The sequence below is a fragment of the Strongylocentrotus purpuratus genome, unplaced genomic scaffold, assembly GCF_000002235.5.
Source record: "Strongylocentrotus purpuratus isolate Spur 01 unplaced genomic scaffold, Spur_5.0 spur5_scaffold_16, whole genome shotgun sequence".
Taxonomy (NCBI): domain Eukaryota; kingdom Metazoa; phylum Echinodermata; class Echinoidea; order Camarodonta; family Strongylocentrotidae; genus Strongylocentrotus; species Strongylocentrotus purpuratus.
In genome coordinates, this window is record NW_022145601.1 from 24199241 (window position 1) to 24217492 (window position 18252).

The 18252-nt window shown below is 37.3% G+C and overlaps 1 protein-coding gene across 1 annotated transcript in view; it reads right to left on the bottom strand.

Moving 5' to 3' along the window:
* LOC115924585 (solute carrier family 2, facilitated glucose transporter member 1-like) overlaps positions 1-18252 on the bottom strand; it is a 54489-nt gene that overhangs the window by 21380 nt on the left and 14857 nt on the right. The window contains exons 2-3 of the mRNA XM_030987098.1: positions 5404-5564; positions 3235-3359 (exon numbers count right to left, since the gene is read on the bottom strand). Coding sequence (XP_030842958.1) covers positions 3235-3359; positions 5404-5564 — 286 coding nt within the window. The remainder of the gene's footprint in view (positions 1-3234; positions 3360-5403; positions 5565-18252) is intronic.

The window sequence follows — 18252 nt, forward strand, 5'->3', positions numbered from 1 at the left end:
GTTTAAGAAAAGAAAAGAAGTTGGGTTTCAAAACATGACCTTGCATTTAATGTAACATTTAATGATGCAAATTCTTACAGAATTTCAGCATCCTTAATCCATATTTCACAAGCTCATAAACAGGAAAATGAACACGCATATTTCTAGGCAATGATTCATATTTTGTGGTTTTAAAGGACAAGTTTCACTTTTCATCTGTGGTCCATCTAAAATAAAAACTCCTTACTCATTACACAAGAAAATGTAACTACAGGTGTCTCTCTGTTGTCGGTATTAAAGTTAGAAACTATAATAGGCTCCTGGCAAATTACAAATATTGATGACTGTTCTCTTTCTATCAACTATAATTTTTCAAAAATAGCTTATTGGCAAATTTGGTCCTAGAACATAATACTGCATTGTCATTGTTGTTTTTCCCTCAAAAAATGGCAAGTAGGGATGGAAAAAGTAGCGGCACACAACAAAAGTCCTACGCATACTTGCTTATCTGTGTTTTAAGAAACTTAACAAGTCAAGTGCAACACTTTTAAGTAAAACAAACTTGTAAAACTGCTGCCGTTTACAACAGGAATGTGACCAAACCTATAGTGAGGAGGAAGACCAATAGAGCTGTATGTGACCACACATCACTTGTAATTGGGGTTAGCAAAGTTCAACAAACTCCATTTGATTTCCACAACTTTCTTGCTCCACTACATCCTTTTAACCTCTGACATATATGGCTGGCATTTGCAGACCACTTGGCTATATTTAGAAGGGGCTAGGGTTGTCTGATCAGTAAACTTATTCAACCTGTACCACTGGGATGGAATGGTGACCCGCCTCCCATGATTGGTAGCATATCACTTGCACATACCACTCGATCACTGTTCTGTTCTATCCAATGTTATAAGATGATCTATAATATTAGCTGCTGCTGGTTGGAAGCCAAGTTTTTGTATCAAGCAAATACACTATTGCATTCTACTTTTCCTAGTATTAGACAATGAAAACTTAAATTATTACAAATGAATCTGAAAAAGCAGACTTGGAGAGATGACCAGTTCTTCAGCCATTTTGAACAACATATATTGGGTGGAATATTAAAATTAAAGAGAAAGTAAGATCATGATAAAACTAACTGCACGTTGTCCTACAGCCTTATTTTCATTTCGTCTCCATTACTTCTCTATCTTATTTCCCTATCTCGTTATTCCTTGTCTCATCTCTCTTTCTCCGTCTCTGTGATACCATCGGTCATCTATCAGCCATACAATATCTTGACCTTTCTGCAGAGGACAGTTACTAATACAGGACATGGTAACTGGATCATTGTGGTCAGGTCAGGTCTTGACGCCCTTCTGGCTTTCAGCACACGACACCATGTTTTTGTCTTATGTTTTACATATTATATGTTACACCAATGGAAAACAAATATCTGTATTATATATGGAAAATAAAATCTTGAATCTTGAATCTTTTAGATGACCTATACCTGTGGCAGATCCAGGGGGCATAGTATAGGGGGAACACCCCTCCGATAAAAATCTTTTGAACTCATGTACATTAGGGCCATCCTCCCTACCTCCATAGTAAAATTTGATAACAATTTCTGGCTAATGATGTGAGTTGTATTTTTCTTTTTTTTTCTTTTTTTTTTTTTTTGGGGGGGGGGGGGGGGTGCAAATTTTAACATCCCCCCCCCCCCCCCCGATATTTTTTTGACACAAACCCACCCCAGCCCTCTCTGGAAAATAAGTCTGCATCTACTTCTGAGTTTACCATATCAAAGGACAATCTACTATTCAAATATCTTATTTTAAAATGCAGCACTTATACTGATGTACATTGAAGCTATTCACACAAACCATGACAAAAACACCAAGTGAAATAAGTGGTGATGCTAGTTAACCAATTGACTCTTGGAACCAAGTGGCTCCTGTATTAAGCCTATGCGAATTATATAAAGAGCTCGGTACTCAACGGATTAATTATGAAATCATACTATCAAAATCTTCTATCTTGTTTTCCAAACGTTATTTGAAATTGAAACCAAAATGCCATTCAATATCTAGAGATGGCACAGGCACACAATGGGCTGTTAATCATCGAGACAATAAAGACAGTTCACCCAGAACAATGACCAGACAGGAAAGTTTTTTTTTTCTCTCTTTTTTACATCACATGTACATGCATGACTACAATACTGTACTGAATCACTTTATCATGATGTAAATCTTGATGACATTCATCAGAAGAATATCTCATGTTCACAAGGGCCAAAGGTTGTATACAGAGATTGCTCTATTATACTTTGTGGATTTAATCTTTTGACTGGAAGAGATAATATTCATGTTTACGACATCGAATAATGAAGGTTGTGACTTGGTAAACACAAGCTATTGTCTGGAGCTGATCATCATATTTTTCTTATTCCGACAATTGTTCATTGATTAACTACAGGTATTTGAACTTGTAGGTCGAGGACATATTTTTATTCCTTCTCTTGTGATGTGACTGTGGCATATTTCACATTTTAAGTTTCTCATATTTTGGCAAAGGTGTTGCAAGTTCCAACTCATGAAAATACAGACATGCGAGTAATATCCGTTCATGTACATGAATTTTTCATACGTGGAGGCCTATGTGTTGGGGATGATCCAAGATGATTAAGGGAAAGGAAGGAAGGGCGGTGAACCTGTACGCACAACGCATTCATCTAGTCATGCTGGGTTCAATTCCGCCACCTATAAGTTGAAAGACAGATGCTTTACTAACGGAGCTATTACTTACTTCCTCTCTCTATCTCCTTCTTTTCCTTGAATGTTTCATAAACTATGAATAAATATCCATTTCCCATCTACTGTTTTCTTCTCTAACCCTCATAAAAACCTAAAATACAGTTTTCCTATGATGCTTCCCTGCCTGAGCTGACTTGCTTCTTCTCTTTATCTGCTCCTTTCCCTTGACCTTAGAGAAATGAAAGTGTTTTTCCTTTTCTTTTCTTTCTTAGAAACATAAAACCCAGGCTTAAATATAGATGCTCAAACTACTGAGGCACCACTGGCTGTGAAATGACTTCCCTCTTTTTATGGCCGATGATCATTATAGTGCACAGCACTTTGCTATCATGATGGAAGCCTTCTATCTCTCTCATTAACTACTAAAGCAACATCTGAAAGACTAGGGGCTTTTTTTTAACTCATGGGGCAAAATCCCCACTGCCCCCAGATTTTATCTGACACTGTTCCTTACCAACATAGAAACCGTGGATGAGTCTGCCTATGATAACCATCTCGTACGAGTTAGCAAGCTCCGCAAACCCAAAGAGGACTGCCGCCACGAGGGAGAAGATGTTGATCATTAGGAGAGCTCCTTTCCTGAGGATGAGAGAAGCAAAATGAGACAAAAGTTACATCATACATCACTTTGTAGATTTGTAAGATGATCTTGATAGAATCATTAGGGTATTGGACATCAAGACCAAAATTTGAGAAATTGTTTAATCAATGTTATCTTTGAGGACATTTCAAACATGACAGGTTAGTTAAAATATTATCATTCTAAACACTACATATACATCACTTTGTAGATTTGTAAGATGATCTAGGTAGAATTATTAGGGTATTGGAAGTCAGACAAAAAATTAGAGAAATTGTTAATCCATGTTATCTCTGAAGACATTTCAAACATAACAGTTTGGGTAAAATTATCATTCTAAAAATTACAAATACATCACTTTGTAGATTTGTAAAACGATCTACGTTGAACCATTAGGGTATTGGACGTCGGACAAAAAATTAGAAAAATTGTTAATCAATGTTATCTGATATCTCTGAGGACATTTCAAACATAACAGTTTGGGTAAAATATTATCCTTCTAAAAATTCTTTAGTTTATAGTACCATCATTTGGTTGCCTCTGACTTCACTTTTGTTATATCGCCAATTCGCCATTCTCCTCTTTTTTTCTCTACCTATTGTTTGTTTCATTTTTCTTTGTTTGGTTCTCTTTCTTTTTCTTGTTCTACACTTCTTGTCTTCTCCCTATTAATCTTCCATTTCTTTTCCTTTTCATCATTCATGTACATTTTTTATATATACATCTCATATTAAAACTAGGTTCTTATTTGTTATCAAGTACTCATATCCAATGATTTCAGCAGCTAATAGCAATGAAGTATGTTGTTACTGGTAACAAATTGAATGAAACGGGGCTATGATTCTTGTCTTCATAACCTTTGTCAAAGATACTGACTTTATGAAGTCTTGAGAGATTTGTCTTTTCAAAGATAACCCCTCCTTTAAATACACAATTTACTGTATTATCTTTAAAATCTTCTTGGTAAAAAGCTGGGCAAAACAGATAAATTCTATTTGTGATAATACTCTTGTTTGATATATCATGAAAAACCTTATTTCAAACATTTTCCTGCATTTACAATAATATCAACAAATAACCAATCTCAAAAACATCAAAATGAGTTTCTAAATACAGAATAAAATGGCATTGAATGTCTTTAATTAAATGTCTTTTATATCAATTCTACTATAAATAGGTCCACAATCTAAAACGAGGGCATAATTCTAAACACGCTCCCAGCACCTGGGTAGGGGATTTGACGCTTTAGCTATCGCCTATCAAGGATTTGCGCACTATATTCCAATCATTGGCAAAGAAAAGTTCCCACGAACGATAATGCCAGATAAAACATATCTAAATGCAAATCCCTAAGATCTCATAACCGAGTTTGCTCTTAAGCTTAATAGGTAGCTGCCCACTTAATTGCATATAATAGTAGCGAAATTGATAAGATGTTCAATCCCTCATCAGATATCTTTCTTGATTGATAAGCGTGTCTTTCTTATCATAAGAACTTATATAACCATCCTTGTGTACACTACCGGGTACTTGCATAAGAGTAATAGGACTGGTGGCTCTTTCCCGTTTTGTAAATGTGAGTTTTGTTCAATTTTTAAGTTGTATTCGGGCGTACCCACTACAAGCTATGCTTTTCAAGTTTTGCGCCTTCTTCCTTGTAATACAAGTTCTTAAATTATATTTATGTTCCTACTTATAAATTGTATTGTTTGGAAGAAAATAAATGTTCATTTGAATTGAATTGAATTGAATATCCGTGTAGGGGGTAATTCAAAGAATTAAATCCTCAAGTACAATTTTGTAATACCCTGTAATCATTACAAACATTTATAACTTATCATTACAAATATTTAATCAAGCAGTCTTGTGCTTTTATTTCCTTAGTACCATCATGGTTCAGGTCAATGTCAAAGAACCTCTAGGGCAGATGGGCCTGAGGATGAAAGGGACTGTGTATAACCAGGACCTAGACCCAATGACAAGTACGACATAGGACCAAGTGGGACATCTACAGGACTTAAAAACCCTGACCGATGAATTTACCTTCCAAGCCCGTCGCTAAGGTAACCACCAACCAAGGCGCCAAGAGCACCACCAATGCACCATACAGAGATGGTGGCGGACCAGAGCCATAGGACACCGGTATCACTGAGAGGCTCACCTCGTCTGTCATAGTTGGACTGGTTGTAAAAATCTTGCATGGTCTGTAGAGGAGATAAATACAAAGGTATACCTTTAGTTTTAAGAACAATAATAATAATATTCCGTTCTTGATAGAGCAACGTCGATCTGGCGCTGCTCAGTGGCTGCCGGGCTCACGATCAATTGGGCAAAAAGAATTTCCATTTTCGGTTTAACTTTATAAAATTTGGAGCGGACTTGAAAAGATTATTCATCATTAATTTTTTTTTTTTCTGTTTTTTTTGTTTAGCGTATAATACATTATGATATAACATCCCTATGCCATCCAAAGAGATTTGGAAATTATTACCCTAGCTCTAGCTCTGGCAGATGTTTTCGGCACAGAGTGCATTTCAAGGAATAATCCTACCAGGTACCCATTTACCTCACCTGGGTCTAGTGTGGCAAATAGACATTAGTGTCTTGCCAAAGGACGTTAGTGTTGTGGCAGGGATTTGAACCCTCTACCTTGCAGTTCACATTCCAGAGACTTATCCAACGGACCACAACACCTCTGCTTTTGTAAGAAATGGGAATTTCTTAAGTTAGTTATTTACTAAAACCTTCTTCATGGTCTGAAGAAGGTAGATAGTCCAGAGTTCAAGACCACAGTTTAAGGATTACATTTTCATTGGAAAAAGAAGAAGACAAAAGACTTCAATTATGTATTAACACTTTTATAACACTGAATTTCTGCGTGAGAATAGCATCATTATGTCTCTGCCTTCATTTTACTAATCACCTTTGACCTCTGCCTCGGTGACCCCAAACTTTAAATCATTTCAAAAATCTAGGGAACGCCAGAATACTCTAAAATAATACAATATTCATATAATAATCATTCAATAAATCCATACATACTTGTGCCATGCTTTGGGTAAATAATTTGAATGTTGTCCAATTTAATGAAATAATACGTAAATTGACTTGATTATATTTCACATTTGACCTAATGAAAAGAAATGAGATAAAAATATAGGGTGGACAGATACTTTGACAAGCTACAAAATGAGGGGGCAAATCAAATTTCTTTTTTGTGTTGTGAAATAATATTGTTCCGTATTGTCACATCCAGAAAAAACGAAGCTAAAATATTCTGGAAAAAATATCCATGTACACTTCTGTTTATTTCAGACTAACTAATCTCTAACGGATTTTATGAAACGAGAGATTTTTTTGTATTGATGTTTTCTTCTTCAAATAAATGTGTGTGAATTTTTAAATGAAATAGCAAGCATTTTAATGTCAAGATAAGAGTATAAATACATTTATAAATATAATGTTACAGAGACAAGAACATGTAGTTCGTCGGGAGTTTCAATTTAAACGCCAAGTTTGGCCGTGTTTTCTTTCCTTATCTGTCAACCACAAAAAGTCAGGCGACAGTGGCTCAACGGATATCGATAGCACATACCCAGCATATTCCATGACGTCACCGAGTGTTACGTCTACGGAAGACAGACGTCAAACTTTCGCTGCGTCTCTAATGGGACAATGTGATTGCCGAGCTCTAGCCCAGCGAGCTTCCGACGTAGGAAATGTTTCTTGGAGAGGCACTTGTCTCACCGATGAAATGCTATAAATACGCCGAGTAAACATTGCCGAAAGGAAAGCTAACACCCGAGCTGGGGGCGCCGAGAGAATTCCTCGGGAGGTGGGATTCGCCCGGGATGTCATTGATGTAACTTTCTAGCAGGCTGTGCGCCCTTTTCAAAGCGTTCCCAGCAGTAACTCGTTGTACGTAATGAGTTTGTCTTCTGTCTTTTTTTTTAAATGAAGATCTCTTTTTCTTTTTTCTCAAGAATGCTTCATCTCCGAAGCAAAACGTTCATTTTTTTCATATCTATAGCTGTAATAGCTTCAACATTATTTTGGGGTCCCAAATCAAATATATTAATATCATGGGGGAACCGGAACATACTATAGAATTATTTTTCAAAAAAGTATTTGTCGGCAAAACTCTTTTTTGACTTAATGAAATGAGTGATGTGTAGCAAGGACAGAGATGACGAAAAGTGATGAAATAAAGAAGAAAAAAAAACATATTCAACACAAAAGAAAAGTCATTAGCCATTTCTAACATGTTCCATCAATATTTTTTAAGTAATAATTACACAATGTACTAATTTTTTTCGCGCGAACCGCTTCCCTTTTACTTTCCCCAAAGAAGAAAAAAGATAACCTACTTATTCATTTCAAAGTCCCGTACTGATTTACGTGCAGGGGTAAGAATGCAGAATGAACCCGATGAAGACATGACTTTATGCTTGTCTTCACATTGTGACGTAATGCACATGATACTCTGCTAACATGGCGGCCAGACATGTTCACAAACATTTTCACAAACATGTTCACGTCACAGAGGTTCTCAAAGGATGCATCGTCTCAAGTATCATTTAAAACATCACCGAAAGGACAATCAGGTGATATATTTTCTTGTAAAAGGAATACACTTTCGACAAAAGAATTCCTATAACAAACTGATTCGTTATCAATGCAGTAAATTACTTGTTTGAACCAAAAAATATTAAGAATTAGACACGTTCACAACTACCTTCGAAAATCAATTCAATAGCAACACAACAATTTCGGCGGGTTCTGTGAAGATTTCACTTTTATTCAATTACCAGGTCTCACAGACTGTCTCTGAAAATATACAAGGGTATAAATTTCATCGAAAACAATTTTTTTGATCCTCTCAACGTTTTTTTTTAAAGGATTTTAAAGATTACTTTTCTCTTTAAATTTCTTAGCATGAAACGCAATATCGCCAAGCAACAAAACTGGATGCACTCTGAGACGCTGAGCAGAAATGTTTGCCCTTTCTACTCATTTTATAATTATCTGGTATATTTCCAGGGCTCTGAATTAAGAGTTACTGAACGAAACAACATGATGTGGAATGACTATTATGACTGTCGCGAAAGGGTTAAAGCCCAATTCACTACGTGAAGTACAGACACATCCTTCAACCAGGGACTTGATAGATGTCTATCAAGTCCCTGCTTCAACCAAGGAACTTCAAGAATTCCCTGCTTCAACTTCTCGACTTGCGACTTGCCAAGAAATTTTCCGGTGTCTATGTTTTCATAACATGGACCTACTTGCATCTACATGTATGTTCTCGCATGATCATTTCCACATATAAATCTAACACCCCTTATCAAGATCATTGATCAAGAACGTGCATGGTGCCGTGCATCAGACACATGCCCCACCTTTGTTTCTTTGCCAAAACGTCTGGAGTATTTCTTTTTCTGTTTTTGTAACCGTAAACCTATACGAGAGATAGCTCCATTGTGTTGACCTACATCCATTTAATGTCGTCAAGCAGCCAAAAACCAAGTCATCAAGCTCATCATCCTATCTGAAAGCTGATGCCCCGCTGGCGTCACTTCTCTGCTATAAAGAAGATGCCTCTAGAAGGCCTATACGCGACCATCTTCATGTCCTTGTTTTATCTGAACTCTGCGGATAATTCTTGTTTCTGTTTTGTGTAACATCAGCCTACATCTCAATGTCAGACTTATGCGTTTAATATCATAGGATAATCAGAATTGCTCCGGGCTTTATTTGTTTGTTGTTTCACAATTTAAGAGTTACAGTTTTGGGTTGCAATTTAATTTGGTGTTAGGTTTAGGGGTAGGGTTACATAGTATTTGTTCCCGGATTGCAATTATGAATTCTGTTTAATAATGACGAAATTTACCCTGGAGTAAACTCCGAAGGAGCATGTAACGTACAACCGGCATGGTTTGAGAGGTAGAGTCGTTGGCATCTCCTTTGCTATGAACATGAATAAGGCGATATCACTGCAAGTTTAAAGCATGTACCTGACCTTGGTCGTGTCCTTGCCATACCTAACCTCTGCAGATAATCTATGTTTCTGTTTTCATAACATGGGCCTACATCTCATGGTTTAAATATCCAATACCACCACGATCATCACCCTTGAATCTACGTCCACGCATACATACAAGCTATCAAAGGTTACGCAAGTAACCACTAATCACCTTTGGGGACTCCTTGGGTTACGTATACTGTCTTGTTCATCGTCTCATATACAGGTGTATATCACCTAAGGCAGTCTTGGGTATCTTTCTTTGTTTTTATAACACAGACCTACTCGTATCAAACTCAAGCCATGGTGTGGTTATCACGGTGAACCTTAGGTAGTCGTTTCAACGTTCAGGTTATAGACGAAGTCTTGTCTTTAAATAAATTTGCTTTACCTTTGTCTGCCGTCTCTGTTTTTATAACGGCTAACCAATTTATTTAACATCATTATGATGGAACATTAGTTATCGTTATGCAGCCATCAACACCTTATTTCACCTTTCCGTCTTCCATAACATAACCCTATCGAAAAAATGGCGTCGTTTTTTCTCCGCCATAATTTATTGATAATGATATGCCGTTCTTGTATAGCGCCTATCACATCAAAAGCGTCTCTATGCGCTCCTAAAGGGCTTTGGATAATTACCCCAGTTTCGCTCTGGCAACCATTAGAGCGCTTAGTGCATTAAAGGAATAACTCCTAATACCAGATACCCATTTACTACACCCGGGTCGATGTGGCAAATGTAGATTAATGTTTTGCTAAAGGACGTTAGTGCTGTGGTATAGGGATTCCAACCTATTCCCTTGGGGTTCACAGTCCAGAGACGTTTTCTCTAAAGCGCAACGCCTCAACACCTCAACATGTCCGCGGTAAAATAAAAAATTTCGCTATATAATCAATACCACTTGGTACCTAGTGAACTTTCAAGTTGGCAGGCAAGCCCGGAGAATTTCAGTCATGCGTCCAATCTGGGTATATGGTTTCTCTATAACCTTAACCAGCTTTCATTCTGATCGCTTGGATGGCCGTTTAGTCTACACTAGTTCGTGTACTACCCAATTGGTCTATAATCATTTTGTCTACTTATTAATTTAGTATATTGGACGATGTGAGCGGTAGTCATAGACAACCTTCGCCGTAATCATAGTAGTAGCCAGTGCATTAGTACATGTAGTTTATAAATTCATCGTGTTTTTTTTTTAATTCACAAAAATCATCATTCGGGACCCAGTGAGTCACCGATTAATTGCTATTTTGCAATTTATCATTGATTCCTACAATCAATCTATGACCAAAAATCTATAAATCGACCGATCACTATAAGTCTTGTTAAACTTTGCGTAGGTGGCCCTGATCATGACCATCACCATCACCATCATCCTCCTCCTCCTCCTCCTCCTCCTCCTCCTCCTCCTCTTCATTCGATCAAGTCTGGATCGCAGCCAGAGGATAAGGGAGCATTATTTTTCTTTTAAATCACAGCTATACATACCAGCGCTACAAAAAAGGTCTCATGACGTCCCTAGCTGCCTCAAGTAAGCGTAATGATTATTGATAATATACTTCTTGGTATTGACAGACGTGGTTGATGATCTAATTTAAGGCTTTAAAAAGGCCTCGTTAATTAAATCGTTGTGTCTTGTAATCAGTAACTGTTTGCTTATTACTCGAATTACACCGTACTACAGAGACGGGCCTACATGGGCTATTCATAATAGAGGAGATTCTTTTCCATGACCTAATCATTGGAGCTGAAAAATCAAAACAAGCAACAGGTTTCAGACTGTAAATCAATTACTAAACAAAGTGCAATTATCTTGATTTTCAGCAGAATTCAAATATACTTTATGTACCACATGACTTGTCAAACTATCTCCAAAAAAGCGTTCTGGTATTTAAAGAAGGCCAGTTCAAACCATTATCATATCATCGGGAACAGAATTGGTTACTATGAATGCCAATGGTATACCCTGCGGCTATGTCAAAATGGGTGAGCTTAAGGTCGTCAGACGAGACATTCATTTACCGAGATTCAGAAGTATTTCATTTGTAGTTGTAAATCAATAATGATCAATTGTGATTCATTGTTACTTTGCAGGGTTCGGTAAGTAATATAGGGTGCAAGTCAGGAATATGCTGAAATCAGCTAAAATGGTGTCGGTCGATGATATTTTACTCCAACACCGAGGAATATTTCAAACAGGGGAGCAGGGCCCGTGTGGCTGACTATATTTTAATTCGAATAGAAAATACTAACTGATAAGAGGAAAGAATGGGGCGGAGACGAAGAAGGTGAAGAACAAGAAGATCGAGAAGAAGAAGAAAAACAAAAAAGAAGAGACAAGTAGAAATGAGAAACAGAAGAAGAAGAAAAGGAGTAAAAGAAGAAGGAGAAGAAGACAAATAAAAGTGGAGGAAGAAGAATGTTAAGGCCTATCATATCATTCATGTAGGCGAGCATTCATTAAATGACAGAACCTTAACCTTCACCCGTGCACCCCCCCCCCCAAACAAACAAAAACCAAATAAATACAATTAAAATTAAAAATTCCGACGCTAATGCCCGCGACCTATATCTTGGTACAATGCCCCCAAAGCATTAGACTATTCAATTTATGCGGCTATATTTGGGATGTTGACATTTCCAAGTTTTATTAAAAGCAGTGAAAATACCCTCAAAGTCAAATCATATCGAGTGTTCTTCTTTATGTAATTTTAGCTGAAGTTTGCAGTTTTATTGATTTCCGCAAAACCTTCCACTATTCTTCCGTAAAATGTTTGAAAGAGGATTATGGCGAATACGCTCTTGTTATTGAGGCATTACTTTACTTTATACAAATTCGAATGGGATAAAATGCACGTGCCGTCACCTTTGTTCAGTTGCTATGCCAACTAAGCGAGCATCTATGAACTGCGAAATACATTTTACACAACAATTTCAACTAGAAGAACCCAACTCAAAATATTTGAATAAGATATTAATAGACATGATTCCTACACGAACCACATGAGATACCATCAGTATAGCGAGACTGCAATAATAATCGTATCTCAAGGGAGAAGTTCGCTTGCTGGTTTGATAAAATCTATAAATAACTTTACAATTCTCTTTGCACCGAATGCTTCTTTTTACCCCAAATAATGATTTCAAGACAGAAATGTTATGTCATGCAGTGTATTACCATCTACCCAAGATCGCTGTAAATACTTATGAACGGTATCGTGGACATTTTCTGCAAATTGGACATCCTGCTCGTTCCAACGACCTAATTTCATTCTATACCTCGGGCAATACCTACACTAAATATTAAGGACACCGCGGAAATGTACATCAATTACACAATTACAAGCACTAATAATCTCTACGAACATGAGCAGTGTTACGTACAATGTAGGCCACCTACGTCAGTTGAACAGTAATTTTATACTACTCATGTATTATTCATAATGTAAGTGTTTCCTATAATCATATTGACTCTCTCTCCCTCTCTCTCATTCTCATTCTCTCTCCATCTCTCTTTCTCTTCCTCTAAAATGATGCATTGACTTCATTGCATATTTCTTTTCTTTTCTTTTTTCATTTCATTTATTTATTTTAGCATGGTGGCTGGCTTCAAGTTACTCGGCTGTTTTCAAGAGAGTTCATTTTCCATGTATTCAGAGATATTATTATTATTTTCTTGATCTAACTTCCGAGTTTAGTAATAATAATCCATTGTTGTGTATATTGACTCTAGCTCTGTGCAATGCGTTACAATTTTAAGTACAGACTAGATAACGACTGCAATTTATCTACTTTGTAGGGGGGGAGAGAGAAATAGGGATAGGGAGAGAGGGAGAGAGAGAGGGTGAGAAAGACTGAGAAAAGGTGGGAAAAGGTAGTAAAAGAAAGGAGTGCATAAAATATGCCTGGTACGAAAAGCCTAATGCTACATGTACATGCATTGTTTTACTACGGAAAATTAAATAATAAGAATGTAAAACTGTTTTGATCTACGTTGACAGTATTAGAGTAGCTGTACTAAACCATGTTAACCGTAGTATGCCAGGCATGCTAATGATGATACCATTCATAACATGCAATGTCCAAGCGATGTATAGCAAATGTCATAGGGTGCGTTTAATCGACACTTTTTCACCCTAGAATCACGGTTTTCAAAGACGTTTAGTTTAAAACGCAATTCGTTCAAGCGATTTTTTCGTCGGTCGTAAAAATAAACGTGTTTGAAAACACAAACATGAAACGCTGAAAAAGATGCGTTTTGTATCATGATTCTGCAGAATCACGGTCGCTAAAATTCGATTGAACGAACGTAGTCTCAATCATGATTCTATCGTGGCCTGTTCCGGTTTGGGCAAAAACCGCGCGCCTGCTTTTCTTGCAATTTGTGTTCACCATACCATGCTCTTTATCGAGGCTTGTTCCGTTATGTTATTCTTTGTTTTAAGCATTCTATCGACTTTCTCTTCCTGTCTTTCCTCATGTTATTCTTTGTTTCTTCCTTCTATTCTTATCTTATTCTTTGTTTTTTCTTTCTATCACCTTCTTTTATGTTATTCTTTGTTTTTTATAATTCTATCACTTTCTCTTTTGTTATTCTTTGTTTCTTTCTTCTATTCTTATGTTATTCTTTGTTTTTTCCTTCTATCACCTTTTATTATGTTATCCTTTGTGTTAAGCATTCTATTGACTTTCTCTTTCTGTCTTTCCTTATGTTATTCTTTGTTTCTTCCTTCTATTCTTATCTTATTCTTTGTTTTTTCCTTCTATCACCTTCTCTTATGTTATTCTTTGTTTTAATCATTCTATCACTTTCTCTTATGTTATTCTTTGTTTTAATCATTCTATCACTTTTTCTTTCTGTCTTTCCTTATGTTATTCTTTGTTTCTTCCTTCTATCACCTTCTCATTCTTTGTTTTATTATTGCGATCTATGCTCAAAACAGTAGTCGACAGTCGGCCGTAAACAATTCCAGAAAGCGCGCGCCAAGATTGACCTATACTTCCTGTGGGTCAAACTGCGGAGTGTGATGGCATGTAGTGACTGGGCTCGAAATGAGCTAAAATCAGCGTTGATGAAAAATCGCTTGAACGCAAACCGCAGTGACCTTGTTTTTTGTAACGGCGTTTTGATTTGTGATTCATGTTTGTGATTCTAGCTTTGAAAATTCGATTGAACGCACCCATAGTTCGACGAACGGCAATCACTTTAACCAGATAGTGGGTTCATTGATGGAGATGTTACCGTCTTGTGGCTGTGTTTATCAAAATATCTTATGCTCCACACCCAAGATGCGTTTATAAAGGTGAGTTAAACGGATTAATTTTGATCCTGTAAAATCATTGCTCCGGGCTTCATTCCCTCAAAGGTATAGTGTTAGGATTAAAGGTTAGGGTTAGGGTTAAAGGTAAGGGTATAGGTTAGCCTTCGTTTGGGGTATATTGTTCTCTTATGTTCTACCGCGAAAAAATCAAAGTCGCAAGAAAGGAAAAACAGGAGTGTTTAACTGGTTCGCTTTCCACTTTTAAAAACAGAGTTCTTAAAAGGTTAATAAAGGTCTTATAAACCATGAGAAATGTTGAAAATGCAATAGCTGCTGGCTGTATTAAAAGTCAGAATTACACGCATTTCTGTCACATCAGAGGTTGAGACTGACTGCTATCATAAAGAAGAAAAAGAAGAGGAGGAAATAGAATATCAACAACCAACAGCCAACACCAACAGGAGGAAAAACTAGAAAAGAAAAAGAAGAAGAAGAAGAAGGAGGAGGAGGAGGAGGAGAAGGAGAAACAGAAGAAAGGGGAAAGAATAAGAAGAAGGTAGAGCTAGTGTTACGATGAATTTAACTTTAGCAAACTAAAGCATCGACAGCTTTAAATTGATCTGCATGTACCGCAAAATGTCTCTATTGTGTTGTTTGCCCTCATTCGCTGTCAAATCGCTAGTAATAATCGTTTGTTTTGATGTGCGGTTGAACTCGGATCCACACCAACAGAAGAGATTCATTGTCCGCAATTTATTGAGACCGTAAAATACTTCCTCATACAAATATCATTTTGGCTCGCCGCTCTTCCAACCAACATGAGCAATCTCGCTAACGATCACAACAAATAATTCTAAATTTATTTTTGAAAAAAATGAATGAAATCATTTTGTCCATAATCCAATCATACTTTAAAGCCACTTATTCTTTCAGCCATGCAGTACGTGAGGGTTTGGGGCATTGGAATTGCGGTCTTGTTTAATGTATAAGGACATCCAATATTATGTAATTATTCTCGGAAGGGGAAAGTCATTACATTATTGGCACGTCTCTTCAACCCCAGTCATTCCAAAACTTAGGAATGTGGTTTCGTGGGCAACCGCGAGAATCAAGACCTCAAGATTCTAGGAGACACATCCTATAAAAGGGATATCTCCCGGTACCGACGCTGCCAACAACATCCTATTTCTTTAAACCTGTTAAACCTGACTTATAAAATGTCTTCCTCTCGGAATACAACGAGTTATGATGCATCATAGCTTCTCGTCATTCTTAAACAAGGGAATGTGGTTTCCGGAAAACCACGAAAATAATATAACATTAATGTTCATAATATTGACATGATGTGCATGAACGAAGCAACAATTGGGCAAAATGAAACCAATTCTGGCTAACAGTTTCAGCGGCGTTACTTCGAAACTTGGCAAGAAGTAAAAGCTTATTTCTCAGAATAATTGTAAGACCATGGATAAGCATAGAGCTTACATTAATTTATTTAACAATGTGTAATGATTTGATCGTAGCGACCGCTTTGTTAGTTGTATATTAATGTATCACTCAGACTCTACAGTTTCCTTGACTTTGAGTCAAATTTGGTTAAAGAGCTACGTGCGGAATTATGCAAGACCCCCTGAGGAGCAACGCACGTACATGTAGTAAACATACTCTCAGCTTGCATAATAAGCAAGAAGTCGGCACGTGCCACACATACACACACACACAAACAAACACATCATACTACGCAATGACGTCGGTGTAGGACCTCCTAAGTGGCATTCTATTTTTGATGGAGAAATGCCACAAGACGGGGCACGCATTAGTGATGCCTTCTTGCTACCCTCAACCGATGTAGTATACACGTAACTCTTCCGTAACATTATATTTGTTAACTATTGAAACTCAAAAGACTTCTACTGACTTATATAATTATAAACACAATCGCAGAGACATTTCATATAATGTACACGTGATACAGATAATATTTCACACCCACATCCAAACACACACCCACACACGCCTAGATGAGAACACTCAAATGAATGTAAACAAAGTGTAATATCCCACTCAGCAATGCTCTTCAAACCTACGCAATCATCTGGATTAATATGATCCTATTTCAATGACGGCTTTACGCCAATGCTAACACATGGCTGCTGCAACATCTGCATGAATTATACGCAGATATCATTACGATCAATAATTAGTGAACATAGCGACAGACAAGGCGGGAAATGAAAGTGTAAAACCGCACGTAGGCCGTATTAGTAAACATGGATAGTACAGACACACAGGAATGGGACAAGCCTTCGACACACCTCCATATCTTAGTCTAGCTACATCACATCCGCTCGTTTCTAGTTTCAGTCTTGACTTCCTTGTCTTTTTTCTTACTTTCGTCTTCGAAGAAATTTCATTAAAGGATTCGTTTTGGAAGTTGGAGTACGGTCTAAGGAATAGGTGTTAAGAATTGACATGTATTTTTCCTCCTATTTGAATCAAACACATAATTACGAGTGGACTCTAAATGGAGGTATTCCACTGAACAGATAACTCCTTGTGTTTACTAAGCATCAAATTACATTTTTGCTTGCAGATTTAGCATGCAATGCATTCATACTGACCATGCACTCAGTCTGTATACCAGTACATTATACACACGACTCAGTGTAACACTAAAAACTACGGAAGGGCAAGGATGTTCATTGGGAAGGGGATACGATTTCCCATCATCCATGTTGCTGCCAGTCGCGTCGTACGAACGAGGCTCTGGATTCCTTCATAACTGAATGTCCTCATGCGTCCTCATCCTGAACTCTCGCGTAAAATAGTCTCGCTTCACAGACCACTTGGGCTACAGGAATAACATCCCAAATTATGACTTCTCCCAAACTTGTAAAATAATCCAAGTGGACCGACATAACTAGGTCTATTGTAATAGATTTAGTGAGACCAAAAAAGTGCTCGACGGGCAATTATAGCTGACTTTTGTGAATTTAAAATCGAACACAAAATAAGGTCTGCACTACAAATAGGAATAACCTAGATGATATTAACATACTCGCAATCCCTATCCTTTGTTTACGTCGTCGCGTCGCGTGCATTTATGTACTGATCGGACACCGATAGCGATGCTAACAATTTATTCGGGTTTTTAAGATTACTGTATTCTGATGATGTGGTATCATTGAATGATTGAAAATGCATCTGCATGTAAATAAATGAGCATTTGTTTACATCCTACCAATGACATGAACGCAGAAACGCATTTCATTATGTGCGTTTTAAACAATGAGCCTATTCCCATTTCAATTCATTTTCGTTCGTGGAGTGGATTTGGGTGAAGATCTTAATTTCAAAGTAAGAGTGATGAAATATTCAAACCAAGAGTTCACCAGAATCTGAAATATGCAATGAGCAACACGAATGAGCAACACGACACGCACGCACGCAACATGGCGGCAATGTTCTGGTATGACGTCGTTGATCGCATAATTTTGAGAGGCATGCCGAGGGTGTGGCGATCACGTGACTCGGCATATTTTTGATCAACATACTACGTCGTCTGACACTTGTGCCGATCAGTCTTCCCCATACATACCGAGCCT